At 39.1% G+C, this 20,917-nt stretch overlaps 1 protein-coding gene across 7 annotated transcripts in view; it reads right to left on the bottom strand.

Annotated features, from left to right (window-relative positions):
- The window catches only part of mipol1 (mirror-image polydactyly 1), a 308,039-nt gene that overhangs the window by 192,108 nt on the left and 95,014 nt on the right, over positions 1 to 20,917 (bottom strand). For all 7 annotated transcript variants that reach the window (XM_073039992.1, XM_073039997.1, XM_073039996.1 and 4 more), the window contains one exon: positions 5,719 to 6,259. In XM_073039992.1, the coding sequence (XP_072896093.1) occupies positions 5,719 to 6,259 (541 nt within the window). The remainder of the gene's footprint in view (positions 1 to 5,718; positions 6,260 to 20,917) is intronic.

Genomic DNA, 20,917 nt, shown 5'->3' with positions numbered 1-20,917 from the left:
CATGTGAAGGAGTACAATGGATTTTGCTTTCTGAGAAGAGTTGTGTTCCTGTCGGATATGAAGAAACATAAATTAACAGCATCAGTTACAAAGTAGGCTAAGGGGGGAGGTTGAATTGCTAACAGGTTAGAGCAAATATGAACCAGGAATCAGGTGATGGATCACATGCTCAAGATGTTTATCCAGTATTTACTACACACATTCTCCTCTTCTAATCTATGATTCTATGCCAGAACTTTCTTCCAGTCTTTTAATTGATGTTATTATTTCTCTATCCCTATTAATTCATAGCTTTTACATTTTAGGCCATCTTCTTAAGATATGAGCTCCGATCTCATTGTTTTCAAGTTCCACTTCTATTCTTGCTGCCTGAAAACAGGCGCCACAGTAGCGTAGTTGTTTAGCATGATGCTAATACAGCTCATAACATTGGAGTTCAAAGTTCAATTCTGGCATCCTCTGTAAGGAGTTTGTATGTCCTCCCCATGGAATGCATGGGTTTCCTCCAGGTGCTCCGGTTTCCTCCCACAGTCCAAAGCTGTACTGTTTGATAGATTGTAAATTGTCCTATTTGACTAGGCTAGGGTTGAATTGGGGGTGTTTGGGGCTGTGGGGCTTGAGGGGCTGGAAAGGCCTATTCTGTGCTATCTCAAAGTAACAAAAACATTGTTGGTCATCAGACCACAGCTCTGCACTACATTTTAGCCTCCTTTCATGTGCGATGCTACGTTTGAAATGTTTCCTCTCCCTATATATGCTTGTCCTTGTGTGGCATTCATAGAGTGATAACAGAATATAGATACAGTTCAGGGCAGAGTTTGGAGTTCAATTCCGGTGTCCTCTGTAAGAAAATTTGTATGCTCTTCCCATATGTGCATGGGCTCCCTCTAGGTGCTATGGTTTCCTACCACAGTCCAAAGAGGTACTGGTTAAGAAGGTTAATTGTAAATTGTCCCATTATTAGTCTAGGGTTTAATCTGTGGGCTGCTCAGTGGAGCAGCTAGGTGGGCATGAAGGGCCTGTTCTGTGCTGTATCTCTAAATAAAAATAAAATAAACAAACATTTAAAAATGTGCCAGTTCTGTAGACACATATATATGATTTCACTGATAAGCTACCCTATCATAATATGGCATTTGACGGTTTCAAAATGCTAATAATTCAGTATCTCTGCATTCGTAACTTTGGTATAAACACAGTGTACAGCCAGAGAACCAAGATCTACAGTGTAGCCTGTGCTTGTACTGTAGACTAACAGTGTAGTCAGAACCAGGTTTGGGATCTGGAATATTATAGCTTAGGAAACATGAGTAGATCTGAGGTTGGAGCCAAGTCAAATTGCTTGTGTATTTCACGCTCATCTAAATTTACATGGTTCAATGAAAAATTATTCTATTGCTGCATAAATGGTCCGTAAAAGTATGCTTATGCATTTGGATAAGTAATATCCAAAAGCACAGAAAATCTGTAAGTCTAGCGTCAAAGCCTCAGGAGTGCCAGAACTTTCAGATATTATAATATTGCTTTTTCCTTCAGTAATCTTTGACAATTTTATTCTGGTTCTCTTTTAAGGATTCCCTGATTATTTACAATTTTAATGAAGACTAATTAAATGATCTTCCTAGCCTATCAAAGCCGTGCTCTTGAAAACATGTATTTGCATGAATAGAACTGCAGGACATCTTAAAATTAACTCCAATGGAATTTTTCCATCTAATATGTAACAGCTGACCTATGATTAGTTGTAACAAGTGGTGAAAAGGCAAAAATTAGTATGTAGTCCCCAAGTTTCAAAATTTGCATACTACACTGTATTGATATTTTGATAGATAAAATTACTCATTACACTTCAATCCCTCAATAAGAACACAAACAATTTGTCACAGAAACTATATAGAATTTTAAATACAAGGAAATTTAAAGCAAAAGGGTAAATGATGCAAAATGTAGTTGAAAAATATTTTAAGAGAATTTTTTCCCATGCTATATAATTCTTTAACTCTACTCAATTTTAACCAGTTGTCTCTGTTACCTATCTCTTTCCTTACATAATAAGGAAAGGTTTCAAAATGAGGTTCGGGCATCACTAATGGCTGGATGAATGTGCATGTAAAGAAAGCTGAAAGACAAAGGGGAGGATGTTGAAGCTGAGTAAGAAAGCAGATAAAGGGTATGGGAAATTTTTGCAACTTGCATTGTGATTCATGATTTTACATTCAATAGTACAAATGTGAAGAACAAAAATGATGGACAACTAAAGGTTGCTGCAGTCAGTGGCAAAGTTATGTCTATTGTCATATGGAAACATAAGAGAGACTGGAGATGCTGGAAATCTGAATCAATACATATAAAATGTTAGCTGACCTGCTGAGTTCCTCCAGCAGTTTGTTTTTATTGTCATATGCGCAACTTACTTACAGCAGTATCACAGGCACATAGCACCACAAAAGCAGCTTTCACAATGTAATGCCCTGGTTAAGATTTCTACTGCTATGCTGTAGAATTATTTCACTTTAGCAGTGTGTCCTGCTGGTAGAATGTTTTGTTCTCAGCTAAAGCTAAGAAGCCATGTTATTGAACTTAGGAATGTTGCATCAGCCTATTGCGATGGTGGGATTAGGAGAGATTCTAGAAAGAGCCGGGTAGAGAGAGTTTTGTGATGGACATAGTCTGGTTTGGGGTCTTTTGGAGGAAGCTGCAGAGCGGGACACAAGGGAAGATGCCACAAATGCTGTTGGAAGGAGAGTCCCTGTTGCAAGAAGTGCTTTGAGCAGATCAATAGCTCCAAGGATGAAGGGCCAATACTCCTGAAAGAGAGCCAGTTTGTTAAGGATGGACACTGACTGAAGTTCAGAAGGTGGTGGGTACTTTCACGCAGACTATGGAGGCCCATGAGCCAGCCCTCATTAGGGGATAGAAGGCGGAGAGGGTCAGTAACTTTCAATTCCTTAAACATTATTATCTCAGAGAATCTATCATGTGATCAGCATGTAAATGCTATTACAAAATGCCTCAATTTTCTTATAAGCTTGCACAGATCTGCCATGTCATGTAAAACATTTGACAAACTTCTATAGATGCACAGTGGAAAGTATCCTGACTGCTTTGCCCAAAATGGAAAAGCTGACAGAGGTGAATACAGCTTAGCGCATCACAGGCAAAGCCCTCTCGACCAGCCTCCTTTGTGTAGATTTTTCTACAATGAGCAGCATCCATCATTAAGGACCCCACCATCTAGGCCATGCTCTCATCTCGTTGCTGCCATCAGGGAGGAGGTACAGGAACCTTGAGTTCCACATCACGAACAGATTAACCCTTCAACTGCGAGGCTCCTGAACCATTGTGGATAACTTCACTCACCTCAACTCTGAACTGATGCCACAATGTATGGACTCACTTTCAAGGACTCTGCAACATATGTTCTTAGTATTTATTTATTGACTTATTTACTGATTGTGTTGGCACGTGGCCTAGTGGGCAAGGCATCAGACTAGTAACCTGAAGGTCACTGGTTCGAGCCTCAGTTGAGGCAGCGTGTTTGTGTCCTTGAGGAAGGCACTTAACAACACATTGCTCTGTGACATCACCGGTGCCAAGCTGCTTGGGTCCTAGTGCCCTTCCCTTGGACAACATCGGTGGCGTGGAGAGGGGAAGGCCTGCAGCTTGGGCAACTGCTGGTCTCCCATACAACCCTGCCCAGGCCTGCGCCCTGGAAACTCCAGGCACAGATCCATGGTCTCTCGAGACTGACGGATGCCACCACCTATTTACTGATTACTATTTTTGTATTTGCACAGTTTGTCACCTTTTACACATTGGTTATTCGTCAGTCTTTCTGTGTAGTTTTTCATTGATTATAATGTTTTTTTGTTCTACTGTGAATGCCTGCAAGAAAATGAATCTCAAGATGGTGACATAAATGTGCTTAGATAATAAATTTACTTTGAAGTTTGCTGGCTACTCGCAGTCTGTTTTCTTAAAGTCAAGAAGTAAATTTGGCTGCTAATCACAGTAGGTGCTTTCATCAAATACTTCATTGCCGAGTTATGAGGACAGAATACAATTATAAGATGCAGAGTGTACATTAATTGTGCCTAACAGAACTGCTTACAGATTTTCATTTAATTCATTTTGATTTCAGATTTGCAATAGAAAGTCAGTAATAAACTAAGTAGGGTTTACCTTCCTCAGAAAAGCAGGCAATACTCAGTAACTTTAAATATTTATGAGTCTCTAATCTATGTCCAATCAAATAGTCATTGCCAAACAGGCATCTTAGAACTAAAATTTCTGCTACAAGTTTCTGCAATATCATCACCATAAATACTATAAAACTAGCTTGAGTTCTAGTACACCAAATTATATAATGCATCTGTAGATATCATAGGCTGAAGTCTTCAAAATCTTTATGCATTTGAAGTGCATCATGACTCCACATAATGGCATGCTGAAAATATGAATTCTAACATTTATGGTCACAGGGGTGTCACAATGACACACACAGTTAGCTGATTCACAGCTCCAGTGATACAAATTCAATTGTTGCTGTTTGTGCAGAGGTTGCTTCTCATTCTGGTGACTGTATGGGTTTTTTTCTAGTGCTGATCTCTCCCACACCCCAAAAACGTGGTTAATTGGCCAATATGAATTGACTATAGTGCAAAGGTGAAAATGCAATCATGAGAGTTGATGAAAATAAGGGGAGTTTAACACAGCAACACCCCCCCCCCCCACCAGCCAGCCAGCATCAATGATAAAGAGTAAACAGTGGACATTTCGGGTTGAGACCCTTCATCAGGACTGAGAGGACCCTGTTGAAGGATTTCAGAATCAGGTTTATTATCACTGGTATGCATTGTGAAATTTGTTAACTTAGTAGCAGCAGTTCAAAACAATACATAATACATCAGAAAAATATAAAAATAAATAAAGTAAATTGATTACAGTATACGTATATTGAATAGTTTAAAAATCATGCAAAAAAACAGAATATATATTTAAAAAGTGACACAGTGTTCAAGGGTTCAGTGTCCATTTAGGAATCGGATGGCAGAGGGGGAGCAGCTGTTCCTGAATCGCTGAGTGTGTGCCTTCAGGCTTCTGTATCCCCTACCTGATGGTAACAGTGAGAAAAGGGCATGCCCTGGGTGCTGGAGGACCTTAATAATAGACGCTGCCTTTTTGAGACACCGCTCATTGAAGATGTCCTAGGCTAGTACCCAAGATGGAGCCAACTAAATTTACAACCCTCTTCAGCTTCTTTTTCAGCCTTTTCCGTTGGTGTTGCCTGGCTTGCTGAGTTCCTCCAGCATTTTTTGTGTGTTGCAATTGGATTTCCAGCATCTGCAGATTTCCTCGTGTTTGTGAGAATACAACACAAGATTAGTGGAAGTAGATATGGACTCGATTATTGAAGGGAAATAACCATGCTCAATGATTCTATAATTCTATTCAATGTTACCTGTTACATTATTAAAGTCACCACTTCTGAGGAATGAAACGTAGCTTTTGGCACAAAGTACTCAATATTCTAAACTGCACAAATTGATTAAAACTCTTCAACTCCTTGTGTGAGGATGAAAGTTGCATAAATAATGTGATGATAAGTTTATGATAAGCTGTACTAATTATCTGCAATTACATTCATCTTTACATTTTAAAAATGCTTTTATTCAATATATTGTACTTCATGGAAAGAAATAACTTAAAATACAGTACCTTATGTTGTTTTTATCCATTTCACTTTGAATATCCAACTTCATTTTAGAATTTGTTTGTTGACAATTCGGTGCAGAGAAAACAGGTATGACTGTTACTGTGCTACATTTTTGCAAAGGGCTCAAGGTGTCTGTTTCATGCCTGGATGCATTACATTTCATGGAAGAGCTACAAGTTTGAGAAAAGTCATAGTTTTGCTGATCTTTTAAGTCACTGGAATCAACAGGAATAAATTGTTGTGAATAATTTGGAAGAGAAGGTGGCACCTCAGATTTCTCAGAAGAACGGGCATGTTCATTTACCTGTAATAAATTTGAGCTGTCATTTGTATAATTCTTGAACTTGGTAGAGTCATTTATTATTTTTAGACAGGATTGCAGTGGTTCATCCTTGGTGTCCACAACTTGAGAAGTCAGATGTTTAGCCTGATCTTTTTCATAATGGGTGGTTTTCAGATTCTTGATACCCTGATTATAAAAGGTTTCTTCAGCATTTTCCTGCATCCATCGTTCATTAATATTCTGAGATCCATGGTTGTAATCTGCATCAATGAAAACAAACAGATTTATTGAAAAATTTCATTTCCTATGTAAAAAGAGACTGTTACATGGTAAAAAGACATTTATAAACAGTTTAGGTTGTGTGTATACATGTGTCTGAATTCATCTACACCAGGGGTCATCAACCTTTTTTGCACCACGGACCAGTTTAATATTCACAATATTCTTGCCGACCGGCCCATTGGGGGGGGGGGGGGGGTGTTAATCACGACCAGAACATAGGTGATAAGTCAACTATAAGTCACTTATAAATGGCTAATACACTCAATTTTGTTTCTAAAAGGGTTTATCTAATGAATTTAATATTAAACACACAGCGCATATTTTCCTCGTATGAACATATCAAATCATTGCAACACACCAGAAAGAGAACAAGGTAAGGGCTTGAGGTCCCCTTGCCGGGGCTGCAGCGGTCGCAGTCTGGAGAGAGCAACTGACTGAGTGAGGAGGGCAACAGGGCGCGGGCCTGCCCTCCTTGTAGGTAGGTAGGATCTATCAGCCGACAAAAGTTTGGCTGGAGGGATGACTTTCAGTAGATCGCAGTGAGGTAGCTGCTCTCCTACTTACGAATCCCTGAGCCCAAATTAGGTCGTCTGCGAATATTTTAGCACCGGGTTCCCCACAAACATTCGGTGTAGTAAACAGGTTCAGAGGCGGCGTCCATCTGTCCACACTCCAGGCCAGTATCAACGGCACTTCTAGCCAGCCACACGAGGCGGCCGGTTACCCGAGGCCAACCAGTGAACCCTGGCGCGAAGGTATCACTGCGTTTAGGTGACTGATGACCTCGTGTGTGTTCAAGTTTAACAGTGGGCATGACAGGGAAGGTGCAGCTGACTCATATCGTTTCATATCGCCAAATCATATCGTTTCCTTGCAGCTTGATAGCACATACTTTGCAGCCCAGTACCGGTCCGCAGCCCGGCGGTAGGGGACCACTGATCTACACAAGTTCATAGATAGAGATGCAAGAAGTTGGGGTGGAGTATCTAAGAAATAAATATTTAGTTTTAATCTTGTAACTTAATTACCTTGTTATTTTTTGAATATATCTATAGCAGCATATACCAGGGTAGAGAAAGGAAACGTACAAGACCATAAACCCATAAGACATAGGAGCAGAATTAGGCCATTCAGCTCATCAAGTCTGCTCTGCCATTCCATCATGGCTGATCCTGGATCCCACTCAACCCTATACACCTGCCTTCTTGCCATATCCTTTGATGCCCTGACCGATTGGTAAATGCCCATTGAAATGTGGCAAAGGTAGGAAGCACTGTTTGGACTGTGTGCAGTTTTTGGAAATGATAGAGGAAATTTACATGAATTAATGGATTAGTACAAATCTAGCAAAGCACAGACACACATGAATTTATTTGAACAGAACAGTGCCATTTACTCTTTTTACTGTAGCAACAAAGGTTCTTTCATGTTGCAAAATGAACTCTTGATTCTGAAAGGAGTGCTTTAGTAAAGAATTGTGATCACATTCCATAAATACAACTATAGAGTGCTGAATACATTAAGTTTATATATTAACTTAAGTCAAAAGCAAGTATTAAGAAATGATCTGTATAATTTCAGGGCAAGAAAAGCACTGGCCCCTTTTGAATTTTAGTTTATTAAAAATTATGAGATGTTTCTCTACTGGATATTTACTTCTTTCTTTCAACACCACCTGTTTAGCCATGAAAGCACAACAGCAGCTCCACTTCCTGAGGATCTCCAGTCAAACCAATTTATACAGGGGAACCTTTGAGAGTGCCCTAATGGGTTGCATCACCATCTGGTATGGAAATTGTAAGGCGTTGGACCACATGACCTTACAAAGGATTGCATGATTTGCTGAGAAGATAACAAAATATGCAGGGCCCTTAGCATTGTCAATTATCCATAAGACCATAAGATAGAGGCAGAATTAGGCCATTTGGCCCATTGTGTCTGCTCTGCCATTTCATTATAGCTGATCTATTTCTCCTCTCTGCCCCAATCTCCTGCCTTCCTGCTTATCTGTTCATGCCCTGACCAATCAAGAATCTATCAACCTCTGCCTTAAATATACATAAAGACTTGACCTCCACAGCTGCCCGAGGCAAAAAATTCCAGACTCACCACTATCTGGCTAAAGAAATTCCTCAACTCTACTCTAAATGGACGTCCCTCTATTCTGAGGTTGTGTCCTCTGGTCTTAGACTATGGTCTTCCACCATAGGAAACGCCCTCTTTACATCCACTCTAGTAAGGCCTTTCACCATTCAATAGTTTTCAATTTGGTCACCCATCATTCTTCCAAAATCCAGTGAATCCGGGGCCAGAGCCATCAAACACTCTTCATATGACAAGTAGTTCAATCCTGGAATTATTTTTGTGAACCTCCTTTGAATCCTCTCCAGTTTCAGCACATCCTTTCTAAGATGAGGGGCCCAAACTGCTCACAATACTCCAAGTGAGGCCTTACCAGTGCTTTACAAATCTCAACATTGCATCCTTGTTTTTATGTTCTAGTCCTCTTGAACTGATTGCTAACATCTCATTTGCCTTCCTCACCACAGACTCAACCTGTAAGTTAACCTTCAGGGAATCATGCACAAGGACTCCCAAGTCCCTTTATGCCTCAATTTTTGTATTTTCTCTCCATTTAGAAAATAGCCAACCTTTCATTTTGAAGCAAGAGAAAATCTTCAGATGCTGGAAATCTAAGAAACACACAAAAGATGTTGGAGGAACTCAGCAGACCATGTAGCATCTACAGAAAAGAGTACAGATGAAAAATCGACTGTATTCTTTTCTATAGTTGCTGCCTAGCCTGATGAGTTCCTCCAGCATTTTATGTGTGTTTATGCTTTCATTTTTCTACCATGACCATAAGCTTCCCAACACTGTATTCCATCTGCCACTTCTTTGCCCATTCTCCTAATTTGTCTAAGTCCTACTTTAGCCTCTTTACTTCCTCAAAACTGCCACCTATCTTCATATCATCTGCAAACTTTGCAACAAAGCCATCAATTCTGTCATACAAATCATTGAAATATAACTAAAAAGAATCAATCCCAATACAGATCCCCTAGTTGTCAGCAGCCAACCAGAAAAGGCTCTCTTTATTCCCACTCTTTGTCTCCTGCAAATCAGGCACTGCTTTATCCATGTTGGAATCTTTCCTGCAATACCATGGGCTCTTAACTTGTTAAGCAGCCTCATGTGTGGCACTTTATCAAAGACCTTCTGAAAATCCAATTACACAACATCAACCAATTCTCCTTTGTCTATCCTGCTTGTTATTTCTTCAAAAAATTCTAACAAATTTGTCAGGCAAGATATTCCCTTGAGGAAACCATGCTGATTATGGCTTATTTTATCAGGTGCCACCAGCTACTCCAAAATCACAACCTTAACAATCCATCTTCCCAACCACCAAGGTCAGACTAACCAGACTATAATTTCCATTCTTCTGCCTCTCTCCCTTCTTGAAGAGTGGAGTGATATTTTCAATTTTCCAGTCTTCCAGAACCATTCCACAATCTCTTCAGCCACCTCTTTCAGAACCTTGGGGTCTACACCATCTTGTCCAGGTGATTTATATATCTTCAGACATTTCAGTTTCTCAAGAACGTTCTCCTTAGTAATGGTAATTTCACACACTTCATGACCCCTGACACCAGGAACTTTCATCATACTGCTCGTGTCTTCCACAGTAAAGACTGATGCAAAATACTTATTCAGTTCATCCACCATTTCCTCGACCTTCATTACTATCTAGCATCATTTTTCAGCGGTCCGATATCCGCTCTCACTTCTTTTACACTTTATGTATCTGAAGAAACTTTTGGTATGCTTTTTAATATTATTAGCTAGCTTAATTAATACCCACTTAACAACTTTTTTAGTTGTCTTATTGTTGGTTTTTAAAACCTTCACTATCCTTGAACTTCTCACTAATTTTTACTCTATTACATGCTCTCTCTTTGGCTTTTATATTTGCTTTAACTTCTCTTGTTAGCCACGTCTGTGTCATATTGCCTTTAGAATACTTATTCCTCTTTCGGATGTATGTATCCTGTGCCTTCCAAATTGCTTCCAGAGAACCCTCTCATATGTCCAAAAAAATCTTTAAGCCCCTAGCATCAGGCAGGAGGCACCATAGCATCAGGACAAGGACTGTTTGGATAAGAGAAAGCTTCCTCCCCACCTCTTCCAGGCCATGAGAGTACTGACCTCCATGGAACCACCCAGATCTCATCACGTATGAGCACTAGTCGTGTATATTGTTTACTTTTTAACTTGGGGTGTAAATGAACCTTATTATTCGTTAATTTATTTGTGGCAATATTACCTTTGTGTTGTGTGTGAGTTATATGTTACAGTATATTTACTGTGGTGGGTGCACTTTGGTCTAGACAAACATTGTTCCATTTGGTGGTACACATGTATACAGCTGAATGATAATATACTTGAACTTTCATTTACTTCTAATTCTTTTCCCTCTAAGTCAACAAGATGCATGACTTGTTCACTATCCAATTATCTATTGATGTGACAATCAGTATTTTGTCTTACAGCTTCTGTCTGTTGATGTGATATCATCGTAATGCAGTCCATCACGGGTTCTGATGAGATTCCTCATTATTTTTATTAGCAGCTATACTTCATTAAGAGTTTGAGGAGATCTGATAAGTCACTGAAAACTCTAGCAAATTCTACTGATGTACCGAGGAGAGCATCTTCACTGGTTGCAACACAGTTATATTCCCCCTCAAGATGGTTTGTACAATTTATGGCGATGTTTTGCGGGCAGCTCACAAAACTACAAGATACACTGTACTTAACTACTATCACTGCAATCTGCAGCCTGTAATTTCCCTTAAGTAATGTACTTCTGAACCATCGAGACCAGGAGTTCCCAAAGTTTTTTTATGCCATGGACCCCTACCATTAACCGAGGGGTCTATGGACAGTAGGTTGGGAATCCCTTGCTGAAACAAACTAGCAATTTTATGATCTCCTGATGGACTTGGCAGACTTGACTCTCAGGTATGAAGGTACAGCACCTTTAAGTGGATGAAGAGCCATCACCATAGTCGGAAGAGAGGTAGGAGGGGAGGACTCCAAGCCAGATTAAAATGTCAAGGTGTAAAACTTCCACTTCCAAGTATTTTGTTAGCAAATGTACCTTCACTGGAGAACAAGACAGAGGAGCTAAGGCCAGAATACTGCATTGAAGGGAAATGAGGGATGCTGTGATCTTTGTTTCATGGAGACATGGCTTATTCCAGACATGTGGATATGGTGCTACAGAGAGAGGGATTCCCCCCAATCCACCAGATGGACCGAACTGCTGACTGGGAGAAGGCAAGAGATGGGGAGGGGGGTGTCTGTGCTTTATGATAAACTTTTTGTGATGCTCGGACATAACGGTCTTGTCACATGCTTGTCTCTCAACCTGGACCATCCAAATGATTAAGTGCCTTCTGTTCTACGTAACAAGAGAGTTCTCCTCCGTGATCCTGACCGCAGATTACATACAGCCAAAAGCAGATGTGTAACCAGCCAGTGGTGTAGTGGCATCAGCTCCGGACTTGGAAGCAAATGGCCCTGGGTTCGAATCCAACTGGCTCCTTGGACACTTCCCACCCTTGCTAGGTTGAGAAGGAGTGAAAAATAACAAGCAGCGAGTACCTAGTGATGATGATGATAATAATAACAACAACAATTTTTCTTAAAAAGCATAAATGCTGGAAAAATGGACACATTTGACTGTACAACAGCTAAATGGATTATGTATACTGAAAGAATTGAGCAGTATTTTGAAGCAAATAAAATAAACAACGAATAATGAGTACCAGTATTGCAGGTGCAATGAGTGAAAAGCACACAGTTTGCTTAGAAGTTTAACTTCTCCAACCAAACCAGCTGAAATGAGCATTGCTGAATTGTCAATGTGATGCAGGAACATTTAGAAACAAAACCACAGTTGACTGCAGAATGCTTTACATTTCATAAGTAGAATCAAAAAGGAAGAGGACTCTATTTCAAATTATGTGGCTGAATTGAAGAGATTGCATAAGCATTGTCAGTTCAATGATGGGCTTAATGATGCATGAGAAATCATTTAGTTTGTGAAAACTTACAGGAAAGCAATTGAAGACGGCTCCTAACTGAAGAGAAACACACATTTGAAATATCAATTGAAATCATTGTATCAATAGAAACAGCAGAAAGAGATTAAATTGAAATGGAGTTAGGAATGAAAGTGGGTGTGAACAGAATTGCACTGTCTAGAAAGAAACCTGCCTGACCGAACAAATTATGTTACCATTGTGGCAGTGGCTCACACACACCAGACCTATGCAGGTTTAAAGGCAAAACTTGCAGGAAATGCAACAAAGTAGGGTACATATAAAGGTTTCAAAGGTACATTTAATGTCAGAGAAATGTACACAATATACATCTTGAAATGTTTTTTCTTCACAACCATCCATGAAGAGTGCACCAAAGAATGAACGACAGTTAAATGTTAGAACCCCAAAGTCCCCACCATCAGCTCCCCTCCCTCCAGCGCTTAAGCAGCAGCAAGCACAATCTCCTCTCCTCCTACCGGCAAAAAAAAACTTCAGCACCCGTCACCAAGCACTCAAGCATGCAGCAAAAGCAACAGTAAAGAAACAGACTTACAGTACTGCAAAGACTACATTGTTCACCCGGCATTCAACATACCACAGGTTCTCTCTCTCCCTAATATGGCAGAAAGAGATGTCTCTATTTCACAGCAAGAGGGGAGACATAACAAACAATTCGCTAGTTTACGAATGTTAAAAGTCTGCTGCGTCACTTTTTTTGAGCTCTGTGCCCAAAGATCTCAGGTCTCTGGGCACACAACCAAAGATGTTCCAGCTCCCTTGACACACTGGTCTGTGACACCGACTTTCGATCCACCCATCTCCAGAGCCCCAAGATCCTAGGCCTCCAAAGCCGAGTCAAACTCTTAGGCCAAGGCCTTGGCATGCCAAACAACAGCCAAGTGTGACACCCTGAGAGTGGGTCCCATTCCCATGAGGAGCATGCTGGGCAGTCAAAAATAAATGAAATGCATAGGACAGAGCAAAAGATAATGGAAATTAGAAAAAAAAAACAACTGCAGATACTGGGTATCTCACATAAAGAGTGACACACAAATGAGTAGCCTTGAAATTTACAATTTGAAAACTAACAAGAGACAAAAAATATGGCATACAACAGAATCGAATGGCAAATTAATTAAAAAGATATTGGACACTGGCTCGGCTGTTTCATTCCACAAAAAGAGGTGAATGGCATTTCAAAGACACTGGACTGAATCTAAGAACTTATACTGGAGAAAAGCTAACTCCAATGGGAATGACATCCTCAACTGTGAAACAGAAAAACCAACAAACCACATTGTGCTTGTATGTGGTAAATGCAGGAGGATCAGCATTCTGGGGCCATGATTGGCTGAGACTACTACAACTTGACTGGAGATCCATCCATCATTTGCATGCCACATTGCCTGCAATACAGTCAACTGAAAACGAATTAATAAAGATATTGGATGATGCCACAGCAGTGTTCAAGGATGGCACTGGAAAATTCAAAGATATCAAGGGTAAAATAGAGTTAAATGAAAATGCCACACCCAAGTTTACCAAGCTCACCCAGCTCCTTTACTATCTGTGATAAAGTAGCCAGTGAGCTAGATTGCATGGAGGCTGAAAGAATTCTTTCCAAGGTTAAGTGGAGTCGATGGACACCACCAGTGGTCCCAGTAGCTCAGAAGGATAGGTCTGTCAGGATCTGTGATTTTAAGGTCACCATCAGCCCAGTCGTGAAAATAGATCAATACCATCTGCCCAGGATAAAGGGCAAACCTTTCTGGACTTAGCTGTGGCTTACCTACAGATGGAGATAAAAGAGTCGCAAGTGTTTCTTACCATAAACACTCACAAAGCTATAAAAGGCTTACTTTTGGAGTAGCATCTGCACCTATGTACGTACACTCTCTCAGAAAGTTATGAACCATGTACTGCTTTAGCTGAATGATATTATTGTTACTGGTCAGGATAACAGGGAACATATCCAAAATCTCAAGACAGTGTTAAACAGATTATGGGGCTCAGAGCATGACATAAGAAGTGTGAACTCTTTAAACCAAGCAGCTTGCCATCACTGTTCTGGATGCCAACATGTCCAGAAGATGCCAAGAGCAGCGCCTCTCCATCCATAGGAATGGCCTGCATTGCCCTGACTGATGATTCATGCGCATTTTGCCAGAACATTGATGGGCACAAATTTCTTACTAATAGTGGATGCAGCGACAAAGCATTCCAAATGGCATCCATTACAGCCTCGCAGCACACTGTCAATGTGTTGAGAAGCCTCTTCTCAAGAACTGGTGTTCCAGAACACTTGGTCAGTGACAATGAACAACAGTTTGCTGCGGAACAGTTTCAGTCATTCCTGAAAATGAATGGAATAAGACATCTTACATCTGCAATGTACCACCCAACTACAAATAGTTTAGTGAAAAGGTTTGTCCAGAATCTAAAGATGGCACTGCAAACATTGTCAGCAGGACACACTACACTGAATCAGAACCATTTTGCATATCGTAATACAGCCCACTCCGCAACCAACAATTCATCAGCTATGTTGTTCCCGGGTCAACCTTTGCACTCATGTTTGGATCTCCTCAAATCCAATCTAAGGAGAATGCAGGACAAACAACTGCGACAAATTGAGGGCTCCTCAAACAAGGAGGTTTAATATTTCACTCTTGGAAAAGCAATTCTGGCAAGGGACTACAGAGATGATAAAAAGTGGGTATTTGGAACGATTAAAGACAGAACTTGTACTCTCCCACACAGTGGAGATTGCATCTGATAACATCTGGAGACAACACCTTGATCATTTGAGGAAAGCAAAGTCAGTTGTCAGAGAAGAAAGATGTCCAGAGCTGTCAGAACCACTTCCTGTAGTCCCAGAGTCAACTCCTACAACCACCACAGAGGAGGCCCAAAACCTGAGATTGTTTCACACCAACCAGTCTCACCTACCAAGCAGAGTGACCCCCCACCGGCCCCAAAATCAGGAAAGATGTTATACTACAAAGGTAAGAAATCCTCCACTGCGATTAAATATTTATGCCTGAATAGTCCAAATTAAAGTTTATTATGCTGTGCACATCTATATAGTAGCTGTATTACACAGTACACTGTATGCACAAGATGCCAAGAGTTACATATTTGAGTTGTGATGCATTCCATATTAAGTTGGAGTTTGTGTATTCAATAATTCAGTAATATTTGAGTGCTATTGTAAATCTATTCTTTGATTAGGCACTGTTTACATAATTAATTATGGGTTATATTTATTAAGTATGTGAATGGCATATGTCATTATGATGCCACGTTAACTTAAAAAAGAAACCTTACTTAAAAAAGGAAATAAAAACTAAGTAGAAAGTTATCTCGGCTCCTGTGTTTTTTTTTCAATTAGCTTCTGGTGTTACAGAACATAATAAAGCCCTCCCTCCTTTGAGAACATCCACAAGGAACGCTATAGTAGGCACACAGCATCCATCTTCAAGGGCCCCCACCATCCAGACTGTGCTCTCTTCTCACTGCTGTCATTAGGGAGGTGGTACAGGAGTCTCAGGACCCACATCACCAGGTTCCGGAACAGTTACTACCCTTCAACCATCAGTCTCTTGAGACAGAGCATATAATTTCACTCACCTTAATACTGAACTGATTCTATGACCAATGGACTCGCTTCCAAGAACTCTACAAGTCATTCTCAATACTTATTATTTACTTATTTATTATTATTTTGTTTTTTCCCTGTTGTGTATTTCTATAGTTCATTGGCTTTTGAACATTGATTGTTTCCCTGTCTTTTTGCACGATTGGTCAATGGTAACATACATGTACTTTGATCATAAATTTACTCTGAACTTTGGTATAGAGGTGTCAATGCACAGGATCAGAAAAAGCTGCAAGAGTTTTATAGACTCAGCCAGCTCCATTATGGGCACGGTCCTCCCCACCATCAATGATATCTTTAAAAGGCAATGCCTCTGAAAGGTGACATCCATCATGAAGGACCTTTACTATCCTGGTTATGTCCTCTTCTTAAGACTATCATCAGGGAGGTGGTACAGGAGCTTGAAGATGCACACTCAGTGTTTTAGAAACAGCTTCTTCCTCAAGCCAGATTTCTGAACAGTTCATGAACCTGTAAATGCAACCTCACTATTTTTTTCCTCTCTTTTTGTACAATTTATCTCTTTAATAATTTTTAAAAGCACTCTTATGGTAACTTATATTAAGCTTTAATGTATTGCATCTTTGCCGCAAAACAAATTGTACGACATATGTCAGTGATAATAAACCCGATTCTGAATCCTTTGATACGTGGATTGTGAATGATGGGCATAGTTACAAGATTTTGGTGATAGTGATATGATCGTGAAACACATTATGAAAGTAAAACACATTTTAAGAGCTGCATTCAATTTGAAGGAACTTGGATCAAAAGAAGAAAATTAGTTTATTTGATACAGAATAAATTAAAATATTATTATCTACATTCACTTTTAATAGGATGTGACAAAATTTTGATGCTTTTCAAAGCTCTGGACTGGACTGGCTGGGAGAACATCTGGAATGTATTAGGAAAATTTGATACATGTTAAAATATTAATTCCAGTGATACTAAGAAAATTGAATTAATACAGAATACTGCACAATATTAATTTGACATAAATGAATTTTAACAGTTATCTTTGAAAAAACTATCTAAATTGAACTTACTATTCTGCCTCAGCTGATTGAAGGCATGACCATGATAACATAAATATTGAAATTTATCTTCAGATAGGATTTCAACATGTTTTCATATAACTACAACCTGCATTTAACTAATAAGTATTGATATAATAAAATATTGAACTTGGTAGGTAAAGCAAAAATTGGAACATTCATAAAAGAACACTCATTTTGGTTTGAAATTAGACCTTGAAGTGGCACATTAAACTATGAAGTGTTCTGAATTTCCTGCCACTCCTTCTCTGCCAGCTGTCCCATACCCCTCCTGTGGCACTCCACCATCACCTACATCCTTTGCTCCCACTAGATTTACAAACTCGCTCTCTGCTCCATATTGATAAATACAGTACTGTGCAAAAGTCTTGAGCACCCTAGCTACATACATATGCTTCTGACTTTTGTGCAGTACTGTATACAATCTACACATTTATTCATCTTGGTATATATCCCAGTTCACAATGGCTTTAATTTAATTTACCCCATTCAGATATCTGACATTTTATCATCAGGTCAATGGTTGAAGAAGTTGACCTGTTTTTCACATTTATTTATGAATATGCAACTTGTTTTTACTTATGACAAAAACCGTAATAATTATTTTCATACCAACAACTATGGTGTTAAGTTGGGCAACGTAAAATACTGGCATGAAGAGCCTTTGTTCAACATCTGAAAATGCCAGAATTATCTTCTGAGGTAACAGCCCAACTAGATACACCACTAAACATCTTTTGCTTTTGACACTGCTTTTTATTTCTGTTACACCAACCAGGATTATTCTCAATTATTTTCATAGGAAAGAATAATCATTTATTCTGAAACACTAAACAGCTGGAAAGAGTGGGGAAGAAAAATCAAACCTATTAAAGCAAATGGCTAAGTATGGTTTAGGTCTGAGTAATATTTTTAAAATCTAGAAATACTCTAGAATCTCAATTATGCCAAATCAAATGGGTTTAGTCCAAGTTTCAGATATTTCACTAGGGGAATTTTTTTGTGCATGTATTGTGTGAGGTAATCTTGGAAATTTAATGAATAGTTGTGGTTGCATAAATAGGCAGATGATGATTTTGGAGCACATCTTGGAAGCGATACAAACATTGAAATTCACAATTTCAATGTAAAATTAGCATAAATTAAAGTAACTGACCAGAGTGGTGAACACAGAACAATGAATCCTTGCTTTCATTCTCATTCATTTCATTTAATTCTGTGCATGCATGATGAAAGCTGTAGAATATTTGAACTTTGGTTTCAAAACCAGTCACAGGTTATTTAAATCAGAGGACATTATTGGCATCAAATTTTCTTAATGATTACTTTCATCAATAACATCAGCAATATTAACACCATATTATTGTTACATATGTGGATGGACAATTTACATTACATCTAAGGCATTTTGTTCATCAGATTATGTGTGAATGAGCAGGCAAGTTGCAAAAATGTATTTTCAAAATTTTTCTGTACTGATAAGAAAGCTGAAGACATTTATTACTACTCCTATCTCGGGAATTAAGCCTGAATTTAAAAAATAATAGAAAATAAATGCTACCATAAAACTATTTGTCATAGTTACACAGTTTCAAAACTGAATTGTTACCTTTATTTTCCTTGACAATACATACACATGTGGTCTGCACAATGCTAAATGTGTAACTCCCTTAACAACAGCAGACCTTCTGCTTAATCTGAAACTGGATGCACAATTTCCTTTGGGAACTCTTCCCATGATCAACAGGAAAAAGCCAATATCCAAAATAAACCTTAGATTAGATTTTTCAAATGAAATTTGCCTTCTGCAGATAAAAATGTCAAGATGAATATGAACAGTAAAATAATAAATTACTTCCCAGTGATAGAGTAGTTATCAATGACTTGTTCATTCACACTATTCCTTGGATATCAAACTGCACAAGACATTCATCAAATGTCACGCATTCAGAATATTGGAAACACCATTATAGCTGTTTGACTAAGACCTCTGAAGTGTTTAAGCAAGAGTCAGAATGTATATTTGTGCAACAGAGAAGAATAAATTTACATATCAGCATCAGCTCATAAGAGATAGGTAAACATTCTGTTTATCTCTCATTGTCATTCCTTCCAGTTACCTCAGTACATGTATAATCAAAGCTCTAAGATATTCAAACTCTGGTTTCAAAACCAGTGGGCACAGGTTATTTAAAACCTGCAAAAGAATATCTGCATTTCTTAATATGCTATGTTACAAGTAAATGGTGGTGAAATATCACAGTTTTATATGTAGCACATGCTTAACTGCTGAGCGTTGGAAAAATTCATGATAGTAAAGACAAAAAAAAAGAAAATCAAAGCACAAACTTTATGAGTAGATAGGAATACTTTTATCATAGTAGTAATCTTTCTTGGATTTAGTTATGATTTCAAAAGCTTGTATTTATTTTGACAAATAAAATGCTGACAGCTTAAATTTATTTCTAAATAAAGAAAAAAAATTCTCATCATTCATATATTTTCCTTCTACTATCAAGATATTTAAATGTATTTAAGGAAGTGTATTATCACAATATTACAGCCAATCGGCCCATGTTAATTAAAATTCAGGGAGATCCTAACATGCTTCTGCAGAGACACCCAGTCATTTTCTTTTAACTGCCAGAGTTTTCTTCACTGATGTATCCAGAAGCTTAATTCACACGTTAAATTTCTCTGAAGGAAAAATACTAATAACAGCCTTTAAATTCCATTTTATTATTTTGAACCTCTGTTGAGTAACTCATTTGCATAATTCAAACTAAATTAATGTTTTTACATGCACTTTATGAATGTCTATGAGATCACCATTCAGATACTTGTGCTTGAAGCTCTAAGCTTGCAATCCAGTGTGGTTCCCTGAATCTGACTTTTCACATCAGTAACTTCTCTCATGATTTCTCTCTGTAATACTTTCAATCTCCCTAGTTCAATATAACAAGGACACAATAGTTTAGATCATTATAAGATCTGGTAAATACATAAAATTTTCCATATATTGTAAATTTAAAATTTTCATTATTTGTACTTAGATCAACAATAAAACTCATTAAAATTTTAGATTTCAGAATAATCAGCTGTAAAGGGCATTGATTATACCCAAAATATCTTTAAAAATTATAATTATCCATAGAAAGGCAATGGTGATAATGTAGCGATGTGATACACACAGCACTGAAATAATGACATGCAGTCGGTAAGTCATTTCGAGACTAGTTTATTCAAACTTCGTGGCGCTGGCATTTAAATCCCTAGCGCCCGCCCTCTCCGGGCAGAAATGATGTCAGAGGTGCATTACCAAAGTCTCCCCCCGCGCACTGGCTATTTGTGAGCCGGTTCGCCTGTGCAGAAAGTGGGTCGCCACATAACCCCCCCCCCCCCAGAACCGGCGATACACCCCCCAATGTCCACAGTCTGGATCAGCCTCTGTTTGGGAGGTCTGCCTCTGTGCCGCGGTGCCTGAACCTCAACCGGTTGCGCCAAGTCCACATGGGCTCGTTTGAGTCGGTCCACTGTGAAAACCTCCTCTCTCCCCCCAATGTCCAGAATGTACGTGGACCCGTTGTTGTTGATCACCTTGAACAGCCGCTGTAGTGGTGCCCGGTGTCCGCCCCTTCGTACAAACACAAACTTACAGTTCTGCAGGTCTTTGGGTACATAGGTCAGGGTCCATCCGTGCTGTGAAGTTGGTACGGGGGCCAGGTTGCCGAGCCTTTCGCGTAGCCTGTCCAGGAATGCTGCGGATTCTTCCTCTTGCCCCCTTGGGGCTGGTATGAACTCTCCCGG

The sequence above is a fragment of the Hemitrygon akajei genome, chromosome 3, assembly GCF_048418815.1.
Source record: "Hemitrygon akajei chromosome 3, sHemAka1.3, whole genome shotgun sequence".
Classification (NCBI taxonomy): domain Eukaryota; kingdom Metazoa; phylum Chordata; class Chondrichthyes; order Myliobatiformes; family Dasyatidae; genus Hemitrygon; species Hemitrygon akajei.
This window is presented reverse-complemented; position numbering and strand designations above follow the sequence as displayed.